The 18,962-nt window shown below is 35.2% G+C and overlaps 1 protein-coding gene across 1 annotated transcript; it reads right to left on the reverse strand.

Moving 5' to 3' along the window:
* Positions 1 to 1,198: 1,198 nt before the first annotated feature.
* LOC135688858 (uncharacterized) lies at positions 1,199 to 16,114 on the reverse strand. Its single transcript, XM_065205892.2, has 12 exons — positions 15,844 to 16,114; positions 11,940 to 12,033; positions 11,299 to 11,382; positions 10,638 to 10,726; positions 10,110 to 10,132; positions 9,489 to 9,540; positions 7,619 to 7,701; positions 5,454 to 5,536; positions 5,066 to 5,195; positions 3,884 to 3,968; positions 2,981 to 3,087; positions 1,199 to 2,522 (listed from the first exon to the last, which is right to left on the reverse strand). Exons 1-12 carry the CDS (start codon positions 15,905 to 15,907, stop codon positions 2,475 to 2,477), a joined length of 942 nt encoding a protein of 313 aa, XP_065061964.2. The 5' UTR covers positions 15,908 to 16,114; the 3' UTR covers positions 1,199 to 2,474.
* Positions 16,115 to 18,962: the final 2,848 nt, after the last annotated feature.

Genomic DNA, 18,962 nt, shown 5'->3' on the forward strand with positions numbered 1-18,962 from the left:
TGCAATCAAAAAACTACAAGTTCCGCTGCTAAACAAATTAAGAAAGACATAACTGCCCCCAGACGGCCATTATAAAGCGGGTTGTAGCATATTAGGGGACAGCTGAAATCAATCACGTACGCGTAGGTTTCCTCAAAGTTTGTAACAACTTACACTAGGTTCCAGAGCCTCATTCCTCGCTTCTCGTCTTGGTACCCACTCTTTTACTGGGGGTCTGGCACCCAGGGTAATCACAATTCAACTTGTTCTGAGTGACAGGCAATTTACTCGACGGAAATCTTGTCACAATTGGTGGAAATCATATTGATAAATTCCTTTGTTTTGATATTCTCACGCTATTTACAAGCGTGAATTGCCCTTCAACCAGACTATGGATTCAACAGCAACACTCAGTAGTGCAACAGGAATGTGTTTACAAGGCGAATTGCAGTCAGGAAAAGAAAACAAAGGATTTTGATGACGGGTCTGGAAACCTCGACTAAATTATTTTGAGAAATAAGGTCAAATGTTAGCAAGCAAATGCTAATGAATTGAGCGAAAGATTTGGCGACGTTTGGAGAATTCGATGAATTGAAATACAAGAAAGGCCCAAAAGCACCTTATTTTGTCATTTAACTGTGAAACTGGAGTCAGGGGAACTGGACAGCTCCCCGCAAAAACTATAAGTGCTTTTTAAGGCAAATTTCAATATGCTACTTCCCTAAAGCGTTGAAGTAAACATGAATCACTTTTGTTTCAACGCTGTAAGCAAAACGTGAAAAAATAAATGTGATAAAAAGAGAGCTAGAGAATAAGTCTTGCTAAAAAGAACGGTTTTTGTGGTCTCCAAAAGCTTAATTCTTTTTTCATTTTAAAGGAAAGTCAACCAATGAAAATCCACCATGTATTGATGACGTAATCTGCTCCTCCGCTATTCCATTTTGGATTGAAATGCCAGGAAACCCGTAACCAGCACCTTATCATTTCATCTAAAGTCCGTTTGTGTAACAGCAAGCTGTGATTTTTGTTTTCGGTTAACATTTGGTAACTATCGATCGATAAACTTCAGTGCAACAATTGACTTTTAAAACTCGATCTTCTTGATCAAATTTTTATATGTCTTCTTACACCACAGAGTTTCATCCTTAAAAGAAAGATTTTCATAGAAAAATTCAGTTTTTGTAAGTATTCATCAATAAATTGCAAAAACAAACGACCAGGAGCAAAACAAAGCAAGAATTCACCGATTATTAACTCAACCTAAAACTACGAAGCGAACTATAAAACGAACGTCTGACGATTAACACCAATAAAAGCTTCATTCGAAACCAGGGAGACCGCCAAAGTCCTGGGTGTCAAGCCGAAGTATTCCGAATTTTGCGGCATTTTAATAAAATATAATTTACATTATTATCTAACTTAAATTTAAATCGTGTAAGGGTTAGAGATACAAATTTCAAAATTCACAAAAGTAAAATTACAATATTGGTAAAACTTTCCGTGTTCAATTCTTACATAAAAGAAAACGTTGTTCAATGTTTTACTATTCAATATAAGCAAGGTCGCAGAAAATACTGAGACCAAAAAGTAGATTAAAGTCACATTCAAGACCCTTTGTAAGTGCCCGTCCCCCCAGTATAAGGTAATATTTATTGGTACCTGATGTGATCGAAAAAATAGCAAGGGAAACCGAGATCATTTCATAAATCAATACAATGCTTTTCAATGCCTTTGTCAAAAAGCCGTCTTCTTTGTAAGGTCTTGCCTGGGCTACCTTTTCTGTTGAAATAATTACAAAATAAAACGTTTTCGCTCTTTCTACTTTGGGCCACTGCTCGAACAAAAGTTGTCCTTGGTTTCCGCATTGCCAATTTGGTGGTCGCTCATTTTAGCTGTTGCGTTACCGCAGCTCAGCTCTGTCAAGATATTAAAGTTTGACAAATTGCAAAACATTTTCCTCTTACCAAGAAAATACCCAACCCAACAAATGAAGGACCGTGAGCTCCATAAAATCTTCTCTTGCTGGTAATTAACAGTTCCACAAGACACCAGGCAGCTACTTACGATTTCATAATGGTCACTTCATAAATATTAAGAATCAAAATATAAAACATAAAACTTACAGAGCAAGTATCTACGTGCACTAAATCTACTACGTAAAATCAATAACAAAGCATATTCAACAACCATTTAAAGGCAATCTGTCTTGTTGTGGATTGGTTAACAAGAACAATAGCTGGAACAATAGCCTAAACACGATTTCAGCGCTCCGCCATATTTTTTACAATGCGATAAATCAAAGGGGGACTGGAAACTATTAAAATCCCATTGTTCTTGTAACCAATCAACGTCGTGACAGATTTCCTTTAACAACGCATTAGTTTACAAGCTAAATACAATTACATACAACAAATCATATCAGATATGATTGATCACTAACAAACACTGATTAAAATCTTTGATCGATTAAAGCATTCTTGTTGATAAATCATTGTTCAGAAGCTGAACCTCTGCACCTCACTTAGCATTGCCCACTGACATTCCTGTAAATTGATTATGACCGTTTTAAAACATTGTGTTCAAAGACGTTATACAATGACTAATGTATGTATTTTTTCGACACTTTCAGGGGCCGTTTACCTTCGACAATACAAACATTTTACCTACATTTTGCCATGTGACATGCTGTTCATATCTAAATAAATTGACCACTTCTAAATTGCCCCTTGGCAGATAATACAGATAAAACGGCAAAGACCTGTTGTGTTATGTCATGTATGACGTCATGTAAAAAAGTAGCGGGAGCAGAAATATGAAATGGCTTTTCATGGCTTTAAATGAGTGGCTATGGAGAAGCTAGCCATGTGACCATTAACTATGCTAGTGTAGTGTAGAATGGACAATTTACTTATGTGTGAAAGCACTCTATCTACGCGACAATCATTTTGCACTGACATGACAGACAGTAAAATCATGGAAAACGGAAAGCAAATAAACCCACCTGCTTTAATCTCAAATACTCCGCTCTCACCGCCAAAACGAAGAAGAAATAAGAGAGGCACTTGAGCACACCGAATATGTCAAGGATGGAGAAGTAATGTATGTAGCCTGAAACGAGGTAATATCAAATGGAGGCTCGAAAGTGTCTTCTTCTGGCTAATAAAGAACATCTGGATCAAATTAATAATGATTGCTGGTGATCAACGGAGGATGCAAGGTGACACAAGTGAGCATACAAGAAGTTGCATATACACAAAGCTTGACGCACGACAAATTTAATCAACAATGTTGCAGTTAGAATTTGATTTGTTAATATGAAGACGTCGTTATGTTGTAATCATTTAAGACAGAAATAGCTCAATCAGAAACGCGAGCACATGACTGTAGATGTTGACCAATCAGTGCTGCTTGCCTATTGAGAATGTTACAAATGGAGTCCTAAGGTGAAAACGAAATCCTTTTGTGTACAATCCATAGCGGTTTTTTCGTGCTTATGTAGATAGATTCCAAACTGCGCATTCCAGAGGTTTGTTAAACACGATTAAACACAAAGATTAAACACAATTAAATAACAATCCAAGGCTAGAAACACGTGACAAGATCACCTGAAAATCACGGAGCAAATTTTTGGTATCAAAATGGCGACAAAAAATCACAAGATCAGCTGCCTTTAGATATCACGTGTAAATACCCTCGAAATTTCAGCCTGATTGTCACGAAAATTGCAAAGATTAAAATAATAGTATGCTTTAACTTAATTGAATGTAAGTCAAGAAAGAACAGAAGCTTGCTTCACCTTGGTTAGACTCATTTGCAAAATGCAATTACTGACCAAAAGCACGGCCGATTATACAAATATTCAAAAAATAGCAATACTGATTTGTAATTTTTTCTGATTACTTACATTTGCTACTCGTGAAAACATTTTGCCATATGAATCCAGGTATATCGATAGGCATGGCTAAAAGCACAGCCAGGAGAAGCAGTATCTGTTGGCGATCAACTGTACATTAGTTTCGAGGTATTGATGCATATGGTTAAATGTAAAAACTAAACAGATTGACGGTGGAAGTTTCGAGTACAGACAGGAACATATGTATCTGAAAAGCTAAATTTCCACGATATGCTTAGACTATCGGACTGCTTAGACTGTACATTAGACTATAGACTATCAAAATGAATAAACAAACTTTTAGTTTAGTGACAAGAAAAAAACTCAAAAAAACGAATGATAAACTGTTGATGCTTAAAATGGCCGTAAATGGCGGAGAAGCCACTAAAAAGTAAAATAGACAGAAAATAAGGGTTTAATAATGTATGAAAATACAGAAACTTCTATTCTCTAGCATTCGAGAAAGATCGACTTGAATCTAAAGTCTCAATGCAAGGAAGTTCTGGTTGCCGTTTTATTAAAGGTGGACATTTATGTTAACTGACGGAGCACAGCAGCTTATGTACAGTTTGCTGGGTAATAGTGTTCTAAAGTGATGACGTCACAAAAATCTATTTTTAGAATTTTTATAACCTGACTCCATAACCTGAAAGATCATCATGAAATACCTCTAAATGTGCAAAATCAGGCAAATGTATTACGAAATGGCAGAGATATGGCCACATGTTTACTGGTTCTGACTCTGGAGGAGAATCAGCGGCTGCAGTAACTGATGTCTGTCGCCTTTGGTTCCTGTTCTCAAACATCTTTCCCATATGCTGACCGAACATCCAATGTGAAACGGGTTCTAATAGTTATCAGTAATTAATAGTATTTGTAGGTGTCTGTAATTGTTTCATTTAGCTGTTACTTGTTAAATGTTTTTCATGTTAATGGCTACAGGGTGGTCATTGTCTTTTGTTCCCTGTGGTCCCGTCCCTGTAGTGTTGTACACTTTGTAAAGTAATTAGGACGTATAGTAGGATGTAGACGTAAGCATGCTTTGTAAAAAAATTTTATATAATAAAAAAAAATTCATGACAGCAGGAAAAAGATCTTTTGTGGACGAAAAAAATATGACAAACAATAAGCGATAAGGTCTAAAATTAGCAAAAAATAGGATAAATAGAGTATAGAGAAAATACTGACACCTGCCTTGGTAAAGATGCTAGGCCCTTCGGTTAGCGACTTTACAATAATGAGTATCGTAAGCCATAGTGCAGCCAAATGCAATAATCCACAACATCCAACGTAAATCCAGAAATAAGGTGTGGGGTTGGGTTTACTGCAATGAGGAAGACAAGATCGTTGGTTGTTGATAAAAGACGAGATACACAAACATAAAAAGAAGTAGGAAGTAAATGTGAAGTATGTTGTTTAAAATATAAAAGGAGTAAAAGGCAATGGCAAAACGGAAGAGCATATAAAAACCGGTATTTCATGAAGAAAAACTAAAAGTATTCAATCATTTTGGTCTTTAAAGCTAAATAGTGAATATGATCAATGAGAAATTAGCCCGCAAAATAAAACAATTCATAAAAACCTATAATTCACAAATAGAAGGATAATGCCGATCCATGTCACTAAGGCTAATGCCAGTAAGACAGCTCCACTAGATGCCATTGCCTACGAGAAAAAAGCAATCTTCTTAACGGTTGAAGCCATGAGGATTTTAGGCAACGCAAACTAGGCTATACGGTCAAAAAAGGGTTACGAACAAAAATCATTTCGGTACCAAACAGGGTAAAGCAGATATAGGGACTAGGCCTCCCAAAAATCTATAGATTACGGTGTAAACTTTTTTATATTCCACTAAAAGATTACATAACATTTACATTACTAAATTACTAAATTAGATTACTAAAAGATTTGCAAGCTACGCTACTTTGCAAAATTACTATACAACTATGCAATACTACTTTGACGATACCCGGGGGAGCAGAAGGCTATGACTACCCCGGGGCCATTTGGACACAAATATTAAAATCAACACTTAGTTGTTAAATACACGACCTAAAAGAAAAACAAAGAAAAAAATATAAGAAAAGAAGAACACTTTTACGAAATGGGACAGGGTAGTTGGTTGCATCTGTGTGGTTTATTACGGAGAGTTTAAATTTTAAAATCAAATCGACCAGATTTTTGGATGAACTCTAGAGATGACAGGAGTATATTTTTATTTAGTTCATCGGGAAAGCTTTTATCACCATACAATGAAATCTGCATTAGCACATTATTGTTAATATTTGTATAACGAATTGGTCGTAATTAAGCAAAAACTCCAGCAAGAAGATCTCTACGGTGAAAACTCATTGTTTAAAAGAAACAAAGGTCGATGTTCCGTACTCTATTTTCTTAACACTAAAGGAAACTCTAACTAATTTATGATGTCATTAATCTGAACACATTTTCCGTGCTAGAAAATCTTTAAAAAAAATTATTTGGGAGCGTTTGGGAGAGTTTCGCAGCTGCAAACAAAGACAGTTTTGATGTTTCTATTGCTTTCAAGTGTTCGTGACATTTGACGGACGGACCATATTTTCATCTTTTGTGTCTACATTTCTATGCCAACCAGCCAATAACATTGGTGGGTTTTGAAAGAATCTCTGAGTTTTCATCTTTCTCAAAATTCAATCGTTTCTTATTTTTTGACATCTAGCACTTAAGTGTATACTTTCAAAATATTATATGCTTTTTGTGTGTAGATATTTGCTAAAGCTTTTATATTAAAGTTAATGCATAATTTAAGCTTCAAGTAGTGGCGATTTGTGAAAGACTTTTCGGAGAAGTTTAGCAACAGATCTCCTTTTTGATTCACATGCAAGAATTTTCCACTCACTAGGGCTTAAATATTCTACAAAGCCAAGAACTAAAAAATAAAGTTAAAGATGAGAAATTGTAGGGACTTATGTCTGTGCGTAATAATGGCCACCATTGTTACACTGTCATTTACAAGCATGGTCTTCGTATCCACAATAACGGAACACTCGTTTTCTGTGCTATAATTTGTACTAGTCAGTACAAAGCTAGACGCAACAGTCAGGCACTGCGCAACCATTGAGTTGGCACTGGGCTACAGCGAAATTTTTGTCTACTCTAACGCAACTTTGGAGGCTTACTCCTACGGATTCTAAGTAGTAGCAGTTCTTTTTTGACTGGGAACCCTGTTTTGCTCAATTTCTCAATGTCTATTTTTATATTAATTAACATCTTTCTAAATCGGACTGCGTATGAACAATTAGTGGAGAGAGCAAAGTATTTTCAAAAGGGACATTTTCAAGTGGCTTAAAAAACCTCGACCACGCCTTCTTCAGCCCCCCCTCCTTTTAAATTGATGCATGGTGCGTGACAACGGTCACACACAAGTCTTTACTGGCCCGTGTATTCTGCACGGTAAGTCAGATATGAAAATAGGAGCGAACAATACAACAACGTAGACAAGTGTCCATTTAAGTTAACCCTCAGACACAGCATAACATACGCGTTCTTTTAATCAAAATTTTACTCGATTTTACAACTTTTAATATCAGTGTATTGTACACATTAAGATTTTGTCTTATACTCGGTATAGAAAATATCTTATCGGCAAATTATATACAGTTAATATTATACAGTATTATACCAAATCATATAAAGTATATACAGTATAATATTATACCAAATTATATACAGTAAAAATATAGTTGAAACTAAAAGATAGAAACTGACCTTCATTAAATATCGCCGAAATGAGAATTGGCTTCTAGCCTTCCCAGATTTGCTATAACTGTCAACCTCTTCATTTATTTGTGCTGAAATTTGGAACACATGCATCGTAGTGTGTTGAGAGACATAAACGCCTTATCATAAGCCATTATGTTTAGTCTAAAGAAGTATTCTGAAACACAAACTAAATAGAAAGGTGAATAATTATTTTTTAGTAGACTAAAACAGTTTTCATATTCACGTTAAATCTAACACTTTTTGCCTTCATCCGTGCCTTCCTTTATTGTTAAAACAGTGTTCATCAATCAAATTTTTTGCATCCAATGAAATGAAATTAATTCTTACTTTTTTACAGAACATCGAATAAAATGTTCATTTCCTTTCAAATATCTAGTGAATTCATTACATTCCTAAACAATGAAAATTCAATTTGACTTTCTCCAACAAAGTAAAATGTTGGAACTCGTTTTAAAAATCTGCAACACTAATTTATCAGTTGCAATTTTATTTTACAAAGCCATCAGACATTTAACTTCCATTATAACCTAAATATCCAAAGAAATTATTCACAGCTGTATTGAACAAACTGCAAAGGTTTCAAGCGATCAAACAGCATATTGTGCCTGTGTTATCAGCAATAATTTACCAGCAATTCATAAAGTCTCTGTACTGACCTTGACTGGGTAAGTTGAATGGGGGAATTTGAGGGGTTGGTGGGATTGGGAGGCTCTACCTAATGAAGTGAACCCACTAGCAAGTTGGGTAAATTCTTATCTCAGCCCATAACAATTAAATGATGATGCAAAACCATTTTAAGTGAAATTTGTGCATCTAATTGATTGGGACTACACAGGGCCGTGGAAAGCCAGCTCGGGCCCAGGGGTGATTCACAAAGCTGGACCCCTTGAGAAAAAGTCCTATGTCCACGCCCTTCCATCACCGGGGAACTAGTGAAACAACTTTTTAGTTACAATTGTTGAAAAATAATTTTAAAAATTTTTGAAAATCTGAAAACATGAATCAAGGACATGTTTTCTCTGCGATAAATTTACCGGCGTTGATTCTATATAAGTAGCTGAAATAGTAACTTTTTGCATTGTAAATAGATCTTAATACATTAATACGGGCCCCATCGGAGCACAGGCCCTGGACCTTTTACCCCTCCTAACCACCTTCTGGACGCCTCTTGGACTACATAAGAACAATGTTCATTACAATATAAGCCAGCTATTGGTGGAAGAGGAATGATACATCTTCTCGCACAACTGATAGCAATCATTTGGCTCCAAGGATAACAAGGTGTTCCTGCACTCAATATCTTTCAACATCTTAAATCTCCTAGGCATGTTTCTTTGGATTGTAGATCAAAAAATTAGTCTGTAATTCCAAAATTAGGTCCATACCAGGCACCGCGCAGCCATTGGGCTAGCAGGGGCTATAGCCCCTCCACTTTTTTGCAATAATAGATAAGAAATGTTTTTGGAAAGTTTACTCTAACTATGCTTTAGCGCAATTATGGATAGTATACTCCTAAGTAGCAGCAGTTATTCTTCACTGGGAACCCTTTTTGTTCATTTTCTATGTGTTTTTCTTGATGTTTTATTATCTCCAAGCTAATTTTATCTATTTCTATAGCTTTTGATATATATGGACCAGAATATTTACTTATATGTAGAGTAATTATAAAGCTTCCGTAGCAATAAGCAAGTATTTTCTAAAAAGGGCGTTTTTCAGCGTTCTAGAGGGCGTGGCCTCAAAAAGTTTCCGGCCACACTTTTTCAGCCCTCCCATATTTAGACTGGTGTATGGTCCTTAGTCCATACAACAACTTCTAAAGATATTATATAAGTGGGTGATTATTTCAGATACCTACCACTGGACCGATACTTCCTTTGATAATTCAATGCGAAACACAGAATGAGGGTCTGCAATTGGAATGATGTAGAAGGAAATGAAAGTCTTAATAGGTTTATTTGTGCAAATTCTGTAAGCTTGTGCAAAGTATATTTAAAGGCAAACCTCAGCTGCAAACAGCACTCTATTAAAAAACCAGTTGAACATGAAAGATGAATCCAAATCAGAAAGATGAAAAATAGCAAAATCTGAAATTTCCAACAAATGGGAAGTCCAAAAAAAATCTAAACCCAAAGAGGAGAGATTGGTTTAAGAAAAGTGGAGAGGCAAATTTTTTGGGGGATGGCTCAGCAAAAAGATACTCATACACACAGTTACTTCCTCAAATATTTTTGTTAGCAGTCTGAAACTAAATCAACAAGACTTATCCATTATATCTGCAAATATCATCAAGACCTAAAATCCTGAAATCATTGTTTAGGAGGCCCCCAGGATTTTTGCGCAAATCCAAAATCAATTTCTAGGGGAGAAATATTGACAATTTATTTAAATGTGATCATCAGGTTAAGTGCTTATCAATTTAGTGCTTGGCCCTTTTCTAAAAAGAGTTTTAGACAAAATTTATCCAATTATACATTACCTCTAAAGCTTTAGAGCTCCAATCTGTGGAAAAGACAAATTGAAATCTTATAAAACTTTAAAGGATATATTGGATAACCTGTGAAAGAGGTGGCACCAGAAATCTTCCGACAGAGGGGTTGAAGCTTCCGACAGGGGGGGGGGCTAAAATGACTAAAATATGAAGTTTTGGTATGTTATTTTGTCAAATTTGGGGACTAGATGCTTCCGAGGGAGGGGCTGTAGCATCCCTAGCCCTCCCCTGGTGCCACCACTGACCTGTGAAAATTATTACAACCAATAGCCCCCAAGGTGATTCCCATAGCATTACTATCACAATTTTAGGTAACAAAACACAAACCAGATTCAAGAATTGAAACAAATAGAACAGCATAGACAATCAAAACATAGATTGTACTAAATACCCTCTCATGCTTTCCATCCAATGCAATTTTAAGATAGGAAAATCAGAAATATGGCATACCAAAGTACTTGTCATCTGACACTCCTAATAAGTCTAGAGAATACTTGAAACACAAGAAAACCAAACCTGCAGTTATCAAGTGCTCTATAGTTTTCTCTGTCTCTGTGCGATTTTCCTTGTCATAGAGCCAGAAATTTATCGAATTCAGGATAGCTCTAAAATATAATGATTCCAATATATTTGATTCCAACAAGAGGCAAGGCCTGCAAGATACATTCAAACAAGGTAAATTCCTGTTGACTAAAAAGAGTTGCAACAAAGCCAGTTTGCTGCAGGTTAATTTTTCATGCATAAAAATTCTAAAACAAATCTCCAATCTACACATCTAAGATTATCCATAACTCAACAAAGCTATCATAGCCAAATTACTTTGCCATTATCAATGCTTTCAAATTTGTGTAAGGCTCAGCTGTAGCTAAATAAATGATTTTCTCATAACTTAAAGTTGTTTGAATTTAAGTTGCAAGTTTTTCAAAACTACGATATTACTTCTATAAACTACAAAAATGTTAGAAATGTTGAGTACAAGCACAAACAAAAAAGAGCTAGGCCGCTTCAGCAGAACAAAATAAGAAGAATGAGTTAACAACAACAACAGTTAGCTATCACGCTACAATCATACGATATAAGATGATTACGTAAGGCTACTACGCAGCGGTTAATGTCTATAGAGTGATCATCATAACAAATACTAATAACGAGTTCTTAACAAAAAACAGTCAATTACCTCAAAGTCCCAATTATGCAGTAGATTATCCACCATGTATTTGATATCGCATCAATATGAACATTTAGGTTTAGAACACTGATGCTAGAAAAGGCAAAAAGGGCATACAAATTACCAAAAATAATGTTTCCAGGGAAAAATTATTTCAAGGAGAATATCAGGGGCATTATGACGAGGGAGCAAGCTTTTCCCTTTTCATTTTCTGTCTGCATAATATGATAGATGACAAGACATTTACTATTATCATGTTTTGACTCATAGTATCATTGGCATGTGTATTGCTTCACATAGAAATTTGAAACTGTACACACAGAATTTATCAAAATACTTAATTATGAAACCTTCTTTTTGCTATATGAATGATAAAAAGAAGTTTGCATGTGGAAAATATGGTTGAAATAACTGTGCACGCACATGGTATCATTAAGAATTGCCATACTCTGCAGTCTGGGTTACAATTTTGACTGGAATTCTGCAGCCTGGTCTCTAGGGGAGATCCAGTATAACCATAATTTTATGAACAGATACCATTTATCAAAAGTTTAAATTTACCAAAAGTCTTGACCTTCAGGGAGAAATTAAAGTGTCATACAGTAAACATGAACTGCTTTAAAAAGGGTAACATGATTAGAATTAATCACCTGTTGTACTTGGCAAATATAATTAAACCACTCGAGCAAGCAATGATAGCTTGAGCAGCATAAACCCAAGATGTAATGCTGTGTTCCTTTGATTCTAAAAGGTGATTTTGTGATCATGGGAATTAATAATCAACTGAAACATCCATTACAATCAATAAAGTAAATAAATATCCAATAAGTAAGTGAATGATGCAGAATCTTCTAAAATACCTGGAAAATATGGTTGAGATTAAGATTTTATAAAACTGAGCTGCAAATTTTGAATCTCTGAGGGGCAGATATCACAAAAAATTTTATGCAAAAAGAATGCTCTTCTTGTGGCTATGCTTTGCACAGGATCAAACCATGTCAAGATCAAATCAGACAAGGGAACATACTTCTTGCGAGAAACATTATTTATCATCTGCAGCAAACATGACAAGTGGGTAAGATAATGCACAGTTTAACCATGATTAAGCCTTCATGCCCTTATAGTCAAAAAGCTAATCATTCATTTATAACCCACAGAGAAAATATGATTTAAACGAAAAAATTCAAAATAAACAGACCTCTATCGAAATAATAGATAGCGCTTTAAATGAAATAACTAATTTCAGTTCAATAAGAATAAAAAATCCTAAAAAAATAATTATAGGACACCTTAACATAAATTCTGTTCCTAATAAACTTTCTAGTATTACGGAAATCATAAAAGGAAAATTAGATATTTTTCTTATCTCAGAAACAAAAATAGACGAATCCTTCCCAACATCTCAGTTTTCTGTTGAGGGGCTTAGGAAGCCCTTTAGACGTGACAGAAAAATTGGAGCTGGAGGATTACTACTTTATGTGAATGAAAATATTCCAGCTAAAGAATTAAGAAACCTCAGCCCAGCAAATGATATAGAAACTATTTCTGTTGAAGTTAATTTTAAAAAACAAAAATGGATAATTATTGGAATCTATCACCCTCCAAACCAAAATGGCATCTACTTTCTTGATGAATTAGGTAAGTTATTGGATTTCTATTCACAAAGCTATGAAAGAATTATAATACTTGTGGACTTTAAAATGGAACCTGGTTCTTCTAACATAGCTACAAAAGTGATCGGCCAAAATGCTATGACTTGATTTTAACAAACAAGAAATACAGCTATATAAATACAGGTACATATGAGACAGGTTTGTCTGACCACCATAAGCTAACCTATACTGTACTAAAAACTAAATTCGTAAAATCTGAACCCACTTCTATTTCATACAGATGCTGTAAAACTTTTTCTACCGATCAATTTAACGAGGATCTTCAATTTAATTTAGCTAAAATACCTAAAGAAAATGTATCGTACAATGTTTTCAATCAAACTCTGATCTCAATTCTCGATAAACATGCCCCTCCGAAGAAAAAATTAGTAAGAGCAAACAATGCGCCTTTCATGAATAAAGATATAAGAAAATTGATAATGCTGAGATCTAAGGCAAAAAAGAGCTCAACAAAAATAAAACAGTTTCTAATAGGGAGAGGTACAAAAAAGTCAGAAATAGATGTGTTAAATTAATTAGATGCACTAAAAGAAGATATTTCGAGAAATTTAGATGTTAAATTTTTCAACGATAATAAAAGATTCTGGAAAACTATCCAGCCTTTATTAAATGATAAAAATGCAAAAGCAAATAAAATCATACTAATAGAGAACAACAAAATCCTGTCTGACAGCAAAATAGTTGCACAGACGTTGAACAGTCACTTCGTAAATATTACTGAAAGCCTAAATATAGCCCAACCTTTATCTGATAATGTGCAACAGACGTCTGACGAAAGGACAGCCTCGTCACTATTAGATCAATTGAAATGCTTTGAAAACCACCGTAGTATTTTAAAAATCAAGGAAACGTTTAATCAATTTCCTAAGTTTAACTTTGAAAATGTAACTTCCAAGGAGGTAAGAGAGATAATTTACAACCTAAAGGAAGACAAATCAACAGGAGCCGATAACATCCCCCCAAAGGTTCTTAGAATTGCAATAGACGTTGTCTCTGGACCACTAGCTGAAATATTCAATCAATCTATTTCTGATAAAACGTTTCCCTTTCTTGTGAAAATGGCTAATGTGTGCCCTATTTTCAAAAAAGGAGATTCATCTAGTAAATATAGACCCATAAGTGTGCTCCCCTCAGCTTCAAAGGTATTTGAGAGAATAATGTTCAATCAAATCAACAATTACATCATTGTTAAACTGTTTCCTTTGCTTTGTTGATTCAGAAAATGTTATAGCACACAACACACTTTATTACGACTTATTGAAGGTCTGAAAAAGTGCCTGGATAAAAAAGATATGGCTGGTGCAGTGCTTATGGATTTATCAAGAGCATTTGATTGTTATCCCATATACTTCTACTAGCCAAATTGAAATCTTATGGCTTCAGCGACAACGCAATGGAATTTATGTATAGTTATCTAGATAGAAGAGTACAACGAGTAAAAATAAACTCAGATTTTAGTGATTGGATGGAAACAAAGTAAGGAGTTCCTCAAGGATCAATCTTAGGCCCTTTGCTTTTCAATATTTACATAAATGATATTTTTCTGCATTTGAACAAAAGCAACTTATGCAACTATGCAGATGATAATACAATTTTGCTGTCAAGTTCTGATATGAATGAACTAACTGACGACTTAGAATCAGAAGCCGCTATTCTTAATAAATGGTTTTATGAAAATTATTTGGTGCTCAATGGCGATAAAAGCAAGCTTATAACATTTAAAGCCAATCGATCCAATTTAGAGGAATCTAAAATTCAAATAAATGGTTCTCCTATAATAGTAAGTAAGAATGTTAAGCTATTGAGAGTAACACTGGACCAACAACTTAAATTAGAAGAATATATTAGAGTTTTTGTAAAGAAGCTGGGAAAAAGGTATACGCTCTAGCCCGGATTGCCTCCAATATGGACAAATCTAAGCGAATTCTTTTAATGAAAACGTTCATATTATCATATTTTAATTATTGTCCTCTTATTTGGATGTTTTGCAGTAGGAAAAGTAATAATCGAATAAACCCGATTCATGAAAGAGCAATGAGAATAGCTAATGATGATTATGAATCAACTTTTGAACAACTTTTAATAAAGAATAAAACAATAACTTCTCATAAGAAAAATTTACAATATCTTGCGATAGAAATTTACAGAACATTTAACGGATTGAATCCACCTTTTATGGATGAAACATTTTCCATAAATGAATGCCCATATTACTTAAGAAACTCCTAATTCAAAACAGCGGAGCCACATTACAAAATATATGGATTTAATACCGTATCATACAGATGTAGCCAAATATGGAACTCATTTCCAAATGAGATAAAGTACTCCCCTACTTTATCAATATTCAAGAAAAAAATCTCAGAATTTACATCGTTTAATTGTACTTGTAATCTTTGCAAGGAATATGTTAGCAACATCAGTTATATTTGATTTATATCATATTTAGCATTGGTAATTTAAATTAGTTGGTTTTAATTAGCTTGTATGCATAGCTAGAAATTGTCCCAACTTTAAATAAAGAAAGAAAAATAAAATGTCGCAAAATAAAATATTTGCAAAAAGGATTTTTCTCATTTTTATAAGAAATGAGGAAAGGATCATATGCTTACAGTAAAATCTCATTGAAACTATATTGATGTATCATTGGGTGTAAATATACTGTAAACAAAAGCAGGAACTAAAAATTACAAAGCAACATACTTCATCATCCCAGAAACCACTAGAGAAAATTTTTGTTTGAATTGAAGCATTAATTTAGATAAAATGATAAGTTGTATAATTCATTTATTAAATGATAAAGTCATAAATAAGCAAATTTCGGGTGGAAACACTGTTTTGCAAGTCAACAAGCTTTCTAAGTATTAAAAAGTTATCTTACTTTCGCATGTCAACAACCACTGCAAATCTGAATTATTGAAGTTCCAATTGCTCTGCAATGCCATCTTATATGCGACGTTTGACGACTTCTCAGTTTGCCAAACCGGAAGCCGGTTATTTGTCCTACCTGCCCCTTTCAAAAATATTTGTTTACAGTAGCTGGCATCATTTAATATATCAGATCTTGTGTGATGAATTTTCTTTAAGTTGTGGTTTAATAAATGTCGGCGTTTCCAGTTTCAATAATGTTTCGTTTTCTTCAGGTCATGTGAATAGCGAAAATGAGGTTGCAGATTGTTGCTCTTTATGGAAACGAGGCTGCAACGTCTCTAATTTTTTAACCAAACAAAAACCGTTGGCAAATAAGAAGGGTAAGATGGCCAGGAGCGGACTGGCTCTTGATTTAGGGCCCGGGCCAAGTCGTCGAGAAAGGGCCCCGAAGTTGTTTATTGCATCACTTTTTTAAACTGGCTTAAAACGTTGTTGAAATTTTGCTATTAATTCAAATTAGTAACCATCAGGGATGTAGGCGTAAATGTAAAAGATTTACAAGGGGGATCTACAATCCTTAGTCCAGGTCAGCATCATTTTCACTGGAAATTCAATTCTGACGTAGAATAAGAGATAAGAGAAAATCATGACATTGCAAGGGAAACAATTATTGTTTTCTATCTGGAGGACTTTTAAAGGGGGACCTCAGTGATAAAAATGGCGAATGGTATTTAGAGGGGTTACCTTTTTCGATCACTGAGGCCCTGGTACCTAGGGTAGAACTTAATAAATTATCTAAGTTATTCAAGAAATATCTAAGCTATTTAAAAAAGTCTTGATATGTAATTTTTCATTCGAAACATACTAGGGGTCGATGTTTTTCCGATCATTGGTTGAGCAGCCAGGTTAATTGATTGTTTGCTCAGCAGTGGCGTGGTGGTAGGGGGGCAGGGGGCCATGGCCCCTGTATAGGGGCGCAAATGGAGGTAAGGGGGCGCCAAAATTGTTTGCTTGTAATATTTTGCTAGAAACATCAAAATTGATCGAACACTTCGCTGTAACTTGCTGTGAACAGTCTAATAAAACGTGTGATTCTACAATCGAAGCACGTTGCGTTGCCATGACCCAATCAACATTTGTGTGATATTTTTTCGTGTTAACTATGTACGTGGCTTCATGTTTAGCACGCCAACTAACGAAGATTTTACGCATGCCAAAAATGTTTTGCGTTAGTTTGCACTCGAAACGCCAAAAGCCTGAGTGTACGCCAAAGATCTTCGGGCCTAAGTTCTACGTACACTGAATGCACCCTGGCAATCAATGCAGCAGCTTCTTGTTATTAACATCGATGTGAACCAAAGGTCTTTCTTTATCCAACACATGAATCCTTCGCTCTCAAATTTTTTTCTAAAAATCAAAAATCAATGTTTTTCTGAGGATCGTCGAACTGTCTATTCTGAGCGGGGTAGTAATTTGTTAAATTTTAGCCTGGGAGATGCATTTTTAGCCATTCTAGAAGGCTTGATTTCAAAAATTTCTTGCGCGTCGGACCCCAACTCCTTTGTCACTGAACTTGATCCTTAGCACACCACCCCCCCCCCCCCCTAGATTCAATTTCGTGCGCTGCTGTCTCTGTCCGATTCAATTGTGCGATTCAATGCTTGAAACTTTCAAGTTGTTGAAAAACTACTATTTAAAAACTACTAAAGAATAACAAACTTGAACCATGTTTGTATATCATACATCATATATACGATGACACAAGGCTGATAAAATCGCCCATAAGCAGTGGCGAAATGAACTAAGGTTACATTTAGTTAAAAAACGAAGGGGTCCGAAACAAAAATTAGCTCTCCGTATTTTACTCTGAATCTGGTATTCTGGATATAATAAACGAGTTAAAGGGGCCGCCAGCCTGTATGAAACATCAGTGTAATTGAATAGAATGTGTTTTCATTAGTATTTTATGTTTTGCCTTTTCGTATTTCCTTGAAAATAGGCCGACTCTCAAAAATAAGCCGATTCAAAATAGCTTGATATTTTACCGAACTACGATCGAGAATGTCAAATGTTAGGATTACATAACTTTTCCATTCATTTTGAGTAAAAACCTATTTATGAAATTTTGGATTCAAGTTGCAAAAATCGATTTCCCTTCTAGAAACACATGCTTTGATATAACCACGATATATAGATAGGGCGCAAAAATCGTCTTGGCCACCCCAGGGGAAACATAGCCACCCCGCCAATGTTGCGCAGCTACCAATATGGTAACATCAGTGGCATAGACAGGGCTGACGAATCTTTAATGGAAGTGGGGGAAGGGGCGATATGTTTAGATTGTTCAGGGGTTAAATAAAGGCCACCACCATGATTTGGAATTCTGGCCGAATTCAAGAAAATTTTTCGCAACATGACTTTATAGGGATGGCCAGAAATGCATCTAGAATACTTGCCATATCAAGTTTGTCGAAAGGAAGATCCTAGGCAATACATGTAAGCTTTCACTTACAATAATTCCTCATCCCCTAATAGTTCTCAATTACCAAAAAGCCAACTTTTAGCGACAAGCCCAGCATTTTCGACACACATAACTTTGAACAAATTTCTAAATGCAATTATAAAAAACTCTGTCTTGTCTATTGAAGACAGTAAATAAATGTTCTCAGTAAGAAACTTTCAAGAGTAGCGAGTCATTCCTTTTTATGTTTAGATATAAATTCATTGCATTAGGGACAGTGAGCCCTGGGCCCAGGATTCTCCCTGTTTTCATGGGCCCAAAATTATGGAAAGTGCTTTTTCAGCACTTAATTACTGCAAAATGATCTTTTTATTCATTCTGTATCCAATAATCTTAAGAGAGTCTCGGTGTTATGGCAACAGAAGACGAGACAAAATAGGGCCCCTACCAAACAAAACGAGTTTTTATTTAATAGCAAAATTAAGAGAAAATTGCAAAAATTTTGGGAGGGCCCACCGGGCGATCGCCCGGTAGCCCGACCGGCCAGTCCGCCCCTGATTATGGCACTGGTAGCAAATATGCATTACATGAAGAGCTATATCTTGTAATTTATCCAGCATTACATGAAGAGCTTTATCAGGATAAGCCTGGTCAAAAATTTTGCATCA

The sequence above is a fragment of the Rhopilema esculentum genome, chromosome 9, assembly GCF_057945365.1.
Source record: "Rhopilema esculentum isolate cy_ngs chromosome 9, ASM5794536v1, whole genome shotgun sequence".
Lineage (NCBI taxonomy): Eukaryota > Metazoa > Cnidaria > Scyphozoa > Rhizostomeae > Rhizostomatidae > Rhopilema > Rhopilema esculentum.